The sequence below is a fragment of the Capra hircus genome, chromosome 12 (assembly GCF_001704415.2).
Source record: "Capra hircus breed San Clemente chromosome 12, ASM170441v1, whole genome shotgun sequence".
In the NCBI taxonomy this organism is placed as follows: Eukaryota; Metazoa; Chordata; class Mammalia; order Artiodactyla; family Bovidae; genus Capra; species Capra hircus.
The window spans coordinates 15,836,492-15,848,561 of record NC_030819.1 but is presented as its reverse complement, the minus strand read 5'-3'; the positions used below and the strand labels follow the sequence as shown (position 1 = coordinate 15,848,561).

The 12,070-nt window shown below is 45.2% G+C and overlaps 2 protein-coding genes across 3 annotated transcripts in view; one reads left to right on the top strand and one right to left on the bottom strand.

Annotated features, from left to right (window-relative positions):
- The window catches only part of LOC102179751 (multidrug resistance-associated protein 4-like), a 607,813-nt gene that overhangs the window by 436,468 nt on the left and 159,275 nt on the right, over positions 1-12,070 (top strand). The gene's annotated exons all lie outside the window — the stretch shown is intronic.
- LOC108637248 (multidrug resistance-associated protein 4-like) overlaps positions 1-12,070 on the bottom strand; it is a 157,816-nt gene that overhangs the window by 97,304 nt on the left and 48,442 nt on the right. Inside the window, 3 exon segments of the mRNA XM_018056286.1 lie at positions 1,445-1,541; positions 8,856-8,942; positions 9,165-9,256. Of these exon segments, the coding sequence (XP_017911775.1) occupies positions 1,445-1,541; positions 8,856-8,942; positions 9,165-9,256 (276 nt within the window).

Below are 12,070 nucleotides of genomic sequence, written 5' to 3'. Positions count from 1 at the left end.
CCCCACCCCCCAACCATGCTAGGAGTTGTGAGTTGAATGGTGCTCCCCTCCTCAAAAAGATAAGTTCAAACATGACACCCATAAACACGACCTTATTTGGAAAGAAGGTCTTTGCACATGTACTCAAGATGAGGTCACGCTGGAGCAGGGTGACCCTACATCCAGTAAGACCAAAGAAACCCAGACAGACTCAGGGACTACAGCCACGTGACATCAGAGGCAGAGACCACAGTGCTGCAGCTGGAAGCCAAGGAGCACAAGGAAGGCTGGTGAACACCAGAGGCTGGAGGGGAAGGATTCTCTCCTGGAGCCTCCAGGGAGAGCACGGCCCTGCCAGCACCTGGCTTTGGGACTTGTAGCCTCCAGAACAGGGAAACGATAAACTTCTGCTTTTTTAAGTCACCCAGTTGGCAGTACTTTGTTACAGCAGCTCTAAAAAGTGATACCCTAGCCTGAGCCCACACTTCTGCCTCCTCAGCTTTACTAAGACTTGTAACTGCTTCTGCTGTCCCCCCTCCAGTGACCATCAGAGGACTCTCTTAACTCTCACATCAGACCACATCCCCCCTCTGCTCTGGACAGTCCAAGGCTTCCATCCCACTTCCAGTCCTTGCCCACAGCTCAGAGACCAGCTCCCTCCCGTTCCCCTGCTCACTCTCCTCAGACACGCTGGTCTTCCTGATGTTCCTCCAACCTGCCAGGTCAGCTCCTTCCTTAGGACCCCCTGCCTCAGACCCCCTCTCCCAGGTGACTGTGTGGCCCCCATCTTCATGTCACTCAGACCCCGTGAGGCACCAGCTCCTCAGGGAGGCAGCCAGGATGTCAGCCCACCTCTCTCTGTCACATCCTCCCCATAAGAAAAGGAGCCCCGTGAGGGCAGGGCCTTGTCCTCCTGCCGCAAAGCTCCCACACATATTGGGCACATAGAGACCTGGGCAGGGAGACCAGCAACTGGAGACACCAGCAGAGAAGGTGTCTCTGACCTAGGTGCTCGGCTACCCAACCTCGCTTCTGGAGTTAATGGAAGATGCTCTTGAGGCAAACTATGCATAACAATCACCTGGATACGATCAGGTCTTAGTATCTCTAATTTCTAAACAATACACTTTTACTTAAGTCTAATTTCTAAAAAGTACACTTTGACTAAATAAAATAGCATCATTATCCTTTTAAAATTTCATTAGAACAGAGACGATTTAATAACCCTATGGTTGTACTTTCATACACTTTAGGGTTTATGTGACTTAGAGCATCACAGCGACATTTCTACAGGTCTTTGGATTCATCCTCCAAGGCGTGAACACCAGCTCTGAGAAGAAGGGAGTGAAAAACTGAGGGAGAAGAGGGTGTTTACCATGAATCCAAGGAGAGTGACCTGCTGGGAGGTCTGGCATTCAACACACCTGAGTGCTAGCAATTCCACAGACTTCTATAAACTACTTACATCTTTCAGTATCAGAATCTGACTTGCATCTTTTAGGTGCTGCAGCTGATGAGTCACTAAGATTGTGATCTTCTCCTTCAAGGCCTGACGAATACACCTACAAATGTAAAAGGTACAATATGCAAAATCATGTTAATGGGGGTACTTCAAACTGAAAAATTATATGTTGAAAACAATGAGACAACGTCACATAGCAGTCAAAGATCTGTAGTTTAAATACTAAGTCAATAATAAAAATTAAATAAACATAAATCAATTCATCTGACTAGGTTCTTAAATTTATCAGCAAGAAATTTGAATCTAGCTCTGCTAAAATATTCTAAAAAGCAGTCCAGTGAAGAAGGCACCAACAGCTAAGCTTTTTTTCCCTAAAACTCAGGTTAACAATTATTTACATGCTTCATAAAGAAAAATAACTGAGCAATACTGAGATCCCAAAACTTGACTGAACTAAAATACTATTTTATCACTATTCAGCAATGGGAGGACAAGTATCTATGTCATATAAAAATGTGTACATTCTTAAACAGCTTTCTAGATGATCATTTATAATGAATGATGCACATATTAGCAACAAAAATTTAATAGATTCTTGGTAACCTTTGCCAGAGAGCATTTGCTAGACACTTGTTCCCAAAGAATATTAGACAGAAAATGAAGGCCAATTTGGCCTCCATCAGTTTCTACAACATTTCCAGTTCCAACCAGGAAGAAAGTCTTCTTTCATTAGGACCGAACACCTTCCAAATCTAATAAAAAACGGAATCCAAATGGCCCAAATCACAGTGGAAATCACCCAGTGGCTCAGAACACCCACTAGTTCTCTACAAACAAGACTCCCCCTCACTATTCAACCTTAAATTTTATTCACAGTTAAAAAAAAAAAAAAAGTTCCTCCATTTTAAATCCAGACCCCTAGGGACTCAGCCCCAGGCTCAATCACAGGGTCCACAACCCCTCCAGGGAAGCAAGTAGCTGGGTCCGGGGCCCCAGTGACCCCAGGCAGGATTCCAGGCAGGTACTCTGGGAGCCTATGGCCCTCACTAAGCAAATCTCAGGAGCATGGGCCAGAGCTCAGCCTGTGAGTGATTCAGATGGAGAGTCTAGAGGCAGCAGACTGCAGCTCAGTCCTTCTCACAAGCCTGACGACATTGGACAAGAGACTAAACCTCAGTTTCTTCATCACAAACAGCATCAATGACAACTTCATCCACATGTTCTGCGAAGTCAAACCACCAATATACTCAGTAAGCATCAGTCCCCTTCTCTGCTCCTCCCTAACCACAAGTGGCCCTGTGCTTTGGACTCAGGACACAAAAGTCCTAAGGGGACACTCTGGACACTGGGTCTGTGATCAGAAGTAAGACTCCAGGATATAGACACATACACCATCGCTTCATTAAGTCCAAAAGGAGTACCTTTTGACCTGTGTTAGCTCAGTGTTCATACCTGTTTCTTGTGTCACCTTTTCAGACTTAGTACTAAAGCATTTAAATGGCATCTTCTCCTTAAATCATAAATACCTGCCAATAGTCCCTGAAGGTGGATGTTAACCAAATGTAATGTGCTGTTATGTCCAAGATGGACCAACCCAAAAGTTTTAAAATATTTTCTTCCTCACTTTCCATCACAGATGAGGTAATATAAATAATTACAATGAAGTGATCAGTTGATGGCTTTGAATTTTTCCTAATAATGCTTTTGTCCAATCACTTAAAAAATAAACTATTTTCCAAGTTTTTAAAGGAAAGATTTCCAAGTCATGTCATACAAATGATTGAATAAGCAATAGTTAGTTGTTTAACTGTTACTCCTATATAAAAGATGTGTTAATCCTATAATCCTACATATAATCCTATATAAGGGCTGTGTTAAGAGGGGACACATCCCATGGTAAAGGGGATACAAAAAACACAGACAGAATCCCCACCTCCATTCATTCAATCAGCAGAGGTTTGTTGAGGAGCCAGGCACTGTCCTAAGAGGATACAGCCATACGTCAAGATGGAAATCAATCCTGTGCACTGTGTACAGGGGGGCCCAGTGAGTGAGTGTAGAAAATGCACTGTTGCAGTGTGACCTGTGCTCTGAAGGAAAAGCAAGGGGTCTTAGATGGGGAAACACGGGAGCCCTGAGACTCTCTGGGGAAACTTCCTGGAAGAAGACACAGCAGGTGCAGGGGTTCTGGGACAGAACAAGCTGGGCTGAGGCGCCTTCCTGCATTCACAGCTTAGGAGGCATAGACTGCAGCACACCAGGCTTCCCTTTCCTCACCAACTCCTGGAGCTTGCTCAAACTCATGTCCATTGAGTCAGTGATGCCATCCAACCATCTCATCCTCTGTTGTCCCCTTCTCCTCCCGCCTTCAATCTTTCCCTCATTGGAAAAGACCCTGATGGATCTTTCCCTCTTGGAAAAGACCCTGATGCTGGGAAAGATTGAAGGAGAGGTGGGGAGACATAAATGGTCAAGTGCACCCACTGAGGGCTGTGGGAAGACAGAGGGCATGGGGGCCCACTGGAGGAGTAGGTGGGAATGGCAGGTCCCGTCTTCCATCTTCCTTCTGTGTCTTGGCGCACTGCTCCCTGGCTCTGGGACAGAGGGACCAGTGTGTACAGACAGAAGTGGGTATGAAAGGACCCCACAGAGCCAGCACAGCTGGACACTGAGTGGGTGTGGGAATGAACTGGAAAGGCTGAACGGGGCAAAAGAAGCCTGTTCTCTGTCTGAGGACCTGGGGCTGCTTCCCAAACGTGACGGGGTAGCTGGGGGAGGGGAGGTGTCCGTGAAGGGCTGGAGCAGGTGGGTGAGCTGTGTAGACAGCAGCGTGGGAGTCTGATCAGGACACACCTGAAGAGCTGATGATGCAGGAGGTGGGGGTCTGGGATGTGGGGCTGAACCAGGATGGGATCCACAGCATGATGAGACTGCATCAGCTCATCTAAGGCCTCTCACCTTCTGTAGGTGACAGAATCCACTTAGTGCCCACAGAATAAAGTTGTAAAACTCACAAACCTCAATGACCCTGGATATAGATTCATGACTGTACAAAACTGTTAATGGCAAGCAGCAGTGTGATTCATCCAATTTTAATACAAAGCCCTCCCCATGACTAAGCTTCTATATGACCACCATCTCTCACAGCATATTGTTCCATCCAATTCTCTAACTTGAGGATACTCTCCAGTTGCTGCTAAGTGATTTCCTAATTCGCTTTCACATTCTCTGCTTTAAGTCACTCTATAGGTTGTGGTTCTGATCAGCAAACAACAATTTTAAGTTGCTCTTCTCAACTATCCAAAGTGGTATACCCAAAACATTGGAGAAAAAGAACTCAGGAGAACTGCTGTGATCAGCACACTATACTTGGTACTAAAATGCCTGCTCTCCCCTCCCTGTGACACAGATGCAATGACTAGCAGATCCTAGCAGATCCTCTTCCTGCCCTGATGGGGAACTTGTGCAGATGCTCACAAGATCGGTGACAGATATTGTGAGTTCAGGGGGGGATGCTGGGAACAAGAAGGCTGCTATACTCAGGATGCCAGGAGGGTGGGGGTGGGGAATCCCTGTCACAGTACTAGCTCTTGTCACTGAACTCAAGACAAGACACAGGCTCTTCTCTGAGGGAAAACTCATCAAGTCATGAACATGAGAGGCTGGGAAAGAGGGGTCAGATCAGAGAGCTGGGGGCCATGCCATGTGTCAGCTGCCCTGCTCACTCATGTTCTGAAAGATTTTGTGATACTATGCAGTTTTCTTTTAATTGTGGTAAAATACACCCAATGTGAAATTTACCATTTCTGCCATTTTAAGCATAGAGCTCAGTCGTATTAAGTACATTCACATTGCTGTGCAGCCATCACCACCATCCATCTCCACAAATCTTTCATCACCCCAACACTAAGGACGTCTTACATTCAGGCAGGTTCCACCAAAGACTAACAACCACTGCTTAGTGGACATGGAATCCCAGCTCCTCGTGTCCAGAGCTCAGAGTTCCTCACACGTCTCCTTCTCAAACACTGGACTCTGCTGAAGTCTCTACGTTGCTATTCTGGACGTACTGTAAATCAATCATGTCCCCTCAGATTCACCTGCTGACACCTTAGTTATTAGTACCTTAGAATTTAGTGACAGGGACCTTAAAGAAGTCATGATTACCCTTAGTTATACTGGACCTAATCTAATCTGACTGGTGTGCTTAGATGAAGAGGAGACTAAGACATAAGGACAGAAACAGAGGCATGTAAATCAATGTTAGAACACACTCTCCCACCATGCACAAAATAAACTAAAAATGACTTAAAATCTTAATCATAAGACATGACACCATAAAACTCCTAGTAGAGATTATAGGCAAAACATTCTCTGACATAAATTATACCAATGTTTTCTTAGGTCAGTCTCCTAAGGCAATAGAAATATAGACAAAAATATACAAATGTGGGCTTCCCTGGTGGCTCAGTGGTAAAGAATTCACCTGCCAATGCGGGAGACACAGGATCCTTCCCTGGTCCAGGAAGATACCACATGCTCAAAGCACCTCAACCCATGCACCGCAACCACTGAGCCTGTGCTCTGGAACCCAGGAGCTGCAACTACTAATCCCACATACCCTAGAGCCGTGCCTTGCAATGAGAGAAGCCATCACCATGAGAAGCCCATGCATCACAGCTAGAGAGTAGGCCCTGTTCATCCCAACTAGAGAAAAACACCCACAGCAACAAAGACCCAGGACAATCATAAATAAATAATTTTAAAAAAATGAACAAATGGGACCTAATCAAACTTACAAGCTTTTGCACAGCAAAGAAAGTGAAAGTTAAGTCGCTCAGTCATGTCCGACTCTGTGTGACCCCATGGACTGTAGCCCACCAGGCTCCTCCATCCATGAGATTCTACAGGCAAAAATACTGGAGTGGGTTGCTATTTCCTTCTCCAGGGGATCTTCCTGACCAAGGGATCGAACCCAGATCTCCCGCATTGCAGGCATATGCTTCCCAGGGATCGAACCCAGATCTCCCGCATTGCAGGCAGATGCTTTAACCTCTGAGCCACCAGGGAAGCCAAAGGAAACCATAAATAAAATGAAGAGACAACCTACAGAATGGAAGAAAATACTACAAATGATGTGACCAACAAGGGTTTAATTTCCAAAATATACAAACAACTCATACAACTCAACAACAATAACAACAAAAAATCCAAACAAAAAATGGGCAGAAGAACTAAATCGGCATTTCTCCAAAGGGCACGAACAGATGGCCAACAGACACCAGAGAAGAAACTCACCATTGTGAATTATTAGAGAAATGCAAATTAAAACTACAATGAGGTGTCACCTCACACCAGTTGGAACGGCCATCATTAAAATAACAATGGCTGAGAGGATGTGGAGTAACTAAAACCCTCCTACACTACTGCTGGGATATAAATTGCTGCAGGCACTATGGAAAACAGTATGGAGATTCCTCAGGAAATTGAAAATAGAATTACTTTATAATCCAGTAATCCCACTGATTGGCATATATCTGGATTATAAATCACAGGTACCCCTATACTCAAAGCAACACTATTCACAATAGCCAAAACAAGGAAACAACCTAAATATACATTCACAAATAAATGGGTGTGGTATATATAGACAATGCAATAGTACTCAGCCAAAAAAAGAAAAAAAAAATGCCATTTGCAAAAACATGGATAGACCTGGAGAATATTGTACAAATAAAGTAACTCAGAAAGAAAAATATCAAGTATCACTTATATGTGGAATCCAAAATATGGTAAAAATGAACCTATCTATAAAACAGAAACAGACTCACAGAAATAGTGAACAGACTTGGGGTTGCATGGGTGGAGGGGTGTGGGGACAGATGGATTGGGAATATAGGGTTAGTGAAAGTGAAAGTGAAGTCGCTCAGTCATGTCTGACTCTTTGCGACCCCATGGACTATAGCCTACCAGGCTCCTCCCTCCATGGGATTCTCCAGGCAAGAGTACTGGAGTGGGTTGCCATTTCCTTCTCCAGGGGATCTTCCCGACCTAGGGATCGAACCCAGGTCTCCTGCATTCCAGGTAGATGCTTAGCAGATACAAATTATTATGTATAGAATGAATAAACAACAAGGTCCTACAGTATAACACAACAAACTATATTCAATATTCTGAGAAAAACCATAGTGGAAAAGAATATTAAAAAGAATGTATGTATGTATATGGGCTTCCCAGGTGGCTCAGTGGGTAAAGAAGCTGCCTGCAATGCAGGAGATGCAGGTTCGATCCCTGTGTCTGGAAGATCCCCTGGAGAAGAGCATGGCAGCCCACTCCAGTATTCCTGCCTGGAGAATCCTCTGGACAGAGGAGCCTGGCGGGCTTATAGTCCATGGGGTCACACAGAGCTGGACACAACTGAAGCAAGTGAGCACACACACACACATGTATATATATAACTGCGTAACTTTGCCATACAAAAAATTAAGACAATATTATAAATCAATTATATTTCAATTAAAACTTCTTAAAAAAAAGGACAGACACAGAAGTACACGTGGATAGAGGGAAGCCCATGTGAGGACATCGTGGGGTGGATGCCACCAGTAGGCAAGGAGAGCGGTCTCAGCAGAAACCAAACCTGCCCACACCCTGAACTGCCAGCCTTGAGAACTGTGAGAAAATTAATTTCTATTCTTTAAGTACCCCCAACTGTGACAACTTGTATAGACTGAATGTTTTTGTCCTCAAAATACACACATTGAAACCTAATCCCCACCGTCAAGGTACTAGAATATAGTTGTTGGGAAGTGACCAGGTCATGAGGATGGAGCCTGCATTAAAGGGATTAGTGAGTGTCATAAAAGGGACCCACACGGCTCCCTCATCCCTGCCAGGACCTGAGGATACAGGAATTGGACCCTCACCAGACACCAAATCTTCTGGCATCCTGATCTTAGACTTTCCCAGCCTCTAGAAATGAGAGAGATAAACTTCACTTCTAATGTGCCTTCAACACGTGATGGAGGAAAAGAACTGGCAGCCAATTACCAGGTTACCAAGTCCTACTCTCTGATTTTAAAATGTTACATCAGCCTTCTTATCCCTGGCATGTGGATCCATCAACTGCAAGTTGCAGGGGGAAATCTGCCATCTATCCCTCACTCCCTAAAGCACACACCCCACTGTCCTCCACACACTGGAAGCACCTTCTGTATGTTCCTTCCTGATCTCATCATGAGGCAAAATTTCTCTAGGATGGATCTTCTGTGGAGGGAAGGGAGTGGAAGGAGGGACACCAGGGCTGAGTAAGCTGAGTCTCCTGAAGCACAAAGGCTTTCCTGAGTTCTCTTCCCTGATCTCTCTCTACAGGTACCTGGAAGGCAGAGATCATAATAAATAGAAGCAAACTCACTGTTCGAACAAGTGCCTGCTGACTCCTGCGTCCACTGTGCTGAGCGGATCGTCCAGAAGGTAGATGTCTGCATCCTGATACACAGCTCTAGAAAATGTAGAGAGATGTCAGGAGAGGACATTTCACACTTTCTGCGTCTCATCTCTGAATCACAATGGTGTCCAACAACTCCATGTTCATTTCCAAGAGCCCAGGGAAGGAGCAAGACCCTGCTTCACACAGGCCAACCCAGTGAGCGGGGTCTGCGTGCTCATGTCCACAAGGAGCCACGGAGGAGGAGGGGTGAATGGCAACTGAAACCCCATTTACCTGGCGAGGCTGACCCGGGCTTTCTGTCCTGAACTCAGTGGGATTCCTCCATCTCCTATCACAGTTAAATCTCCATTCAAATTCTGCAAATCCTGTACGGAGATGAAAAACAGAAAAGAGAAAAAGATTTAAAATGTATTTTCCTGCCATCTTAACCTTTTAGTATCAGTTTTTCATACAAGTGTTTAATCAACAGCAATGGGCTTATTTCACAGTGACCATGACCATAACCTGGAAAATTTAAAAAAAAAAAAAAAAAAACCTCTCAGGGCTTTTCTTTGGTTTTCATTCTGCATTTTTTCAAAGCATTTATGCATTTGACCATTTTAACAAATATTTACTGAGGACTGATTATACTCCAGGTATTCTTCTGGACACAATGAATTCAGCCATGAGGAAACAAAGCCCCTAGAGTTTCTCTCCACAGTGGGAGATGGACAACATGGAAAATTAGCCTCAGTGGAAGTACTGAGGACAAGAAGGAAAAGCAAGCCGGCTCAGGGGGGTGGAGAGAAAAGGAGGGAAGTGAGTCCACACTGGGGTGTGAGGGTTCTGCCAGAGGGGGTGTGAGCAGATCTGGGGGGGGCGGTGATCAGACAGACCTGAAGAGGCTGCTCCTCAGAGAGGGAGGGGCGGGTGCAGGGGCCACAGGGAGATTCCCAAGGGGTTCAGGACAAGCAAGGACATAGGAGAGCAGAGCCAAGTAAGAATGAGGGAAGTGAGGGCAGAGATGGAGTAGGAGGAGCCTGGGGGCACTCCCAGTAACAGGGGGAGGGGAAGAAGGGAGGACTGACATGGTCTGAGGTTTTTTAAAGAATCACTTCTATGCTTTGTGGAAAACAGGAAGTAAGGGGGTGGGGAAAGATGAGGGCAGATACAAGTGAGGAGGCTACTAGAATAATCTAGGGAGCAGTGAAAATGGAGAGACAGGGTCACACTCCAGACGCACTTAGAAGGTGGAGTCTGTAAGATCTGCTGATGGGACGGATGTGGGCTGTAAGAGAAGAGGAATGTGGTGTTGGGGTGAGGAAGGAAGGGCAGGGTCTCGATGTTGGGGAAGATGGTGGAGGCAGGTTTAGGAGACTTCTCTTGTGGACAAGCTGAGATGACCTCTCAGTGACATCACGGTGCCGCTGGACGTGCAGGTGTGAAGGTCTGTGCTAGAGACACAGGTGTGAGGGCTGGTGACCCACGAGGCGAAGGCACAGGATTTGTTTTATCTCAAGTTACCAGTTTTGCTGATCTTGGTCCCTGCTTCCCACTTTCAGAGAAGGGATAACACCTGACCAATGTCTTCACAGTGATACTTAAGGCAAGTGGCACAGTGACAGACAAGGTCTGAAATAGGAACAGAAAGAGCAGGCTGGGCAGGAAAACCAAAAGGAAAGAAACAGTGTGCTCTGCGGGGACCAGCAGATCAGCCAGACTAAGCAGATGCTTGTCTGCAGAACCAGGAAAAACCCAAAGTTAAGAAGGATATGATGTTTTGACTTCAGGATCTGGGAATCTACCATAAGTTATATTTGAATATTGTTTAAGGAGTAAATAGACAAATCATTCTCTTTTCCCCAGAGTATCTGAGGAAATTTTAAAAAAAAAAAAAAAGATGACAAGAGTATCCCTAAAATGACAAGATAACAATCAGGTTGAAGTTACATAATTATTATATTAGAAATCTTTGAATTATCTGCTAAACCCCTCAGGCATCAACCTAAGATACACAGCAGTACCTTTCTGCAGATGACGCCCTCACTGTGTCTCTACTTGAGCAAATCTGGGGAGAAAGCAGGTGGCACACTGGTGTCTCCATGATAAACAAGTCCTTTGATCTCCCTAAGTCTCCCTTTCCTCTTCTACAGAATGTGCTGCAGAAATAAGAGTCACTAAACTCAAGAACGCTGTGAGAATCTACATATTAACACCCTCCATAAATGGAAAAAGGACAGGAATTGATCGTAACTTGCTACTGGTGGCTGATGCTTATTTCCTCATCAAATCAACAATGGGACCCCGTGGGTCATAATATGCAAAGCAAATGACCATGAAGAGAAGAAAGAATGTCCATCATAACCCACAGTGATAGCCACAAAGATACACAGACAAACACAGGTTCCCTAATCTTTCAAAGCTGAACTGGGGTACATAAAATGAAAGGCAGCAATTGCACTGTCATGAAAATTCATCATTATTTCACTTTCTTTCTTTGACGAGTTCAGAAGTTATTACTATCCCTTGCTTTGGTTTTCACGAACAATGAGCCATATTAAGATAGGTTCCCAGCTCTACACACACACACACACACACACACACACACACACACACACACACACACACAGTTTTTGGCCTCTGTTTCACTGTTGAAGTCCTTGCAAACTGTTCTTCAGTTCAGTTCAGTCACTCAGTAGTGTCCGACTCTTTGCGACCCCATGAATTGCAGCACGCCAGGCCTCCCTGTCCATCACCATCTCCCGGAATTCACTCAGACTCACGTCCATCAAGTCCGTGATGCCATCCAGCCATCTCATCCTCAGTCATCCCCTTCTCCTCCTGCCCCCAATCCCTCCCAGCATCAGAGTCTTTTCCAACGAGTCAACTCTTCTCATGAGGTGGCCAAAGTACTGGAGTTTCAGCTTTAGTATCATTCCTTCCAAAGAAATCCCACGGTTGATCTCCTTCAGAATGGACTGGTTGGATCTCCTTGCAGTCCAAGGGACTCTCAAGAGTCTTCTCCAACACCACAGTTCAAAAGCATCAATTCTTTGGCCCTCAGCCTTCTTCACAGTCCAACTCTCATATCCATACATGACCACAGGAAAAACCATAGCCTTGACTAGAGGGACTTTAGTCGGCAAAGTAATGTCTCTGCTTTTCAATATACTATCTAGGTTGGTCATAACTTTTCTTCC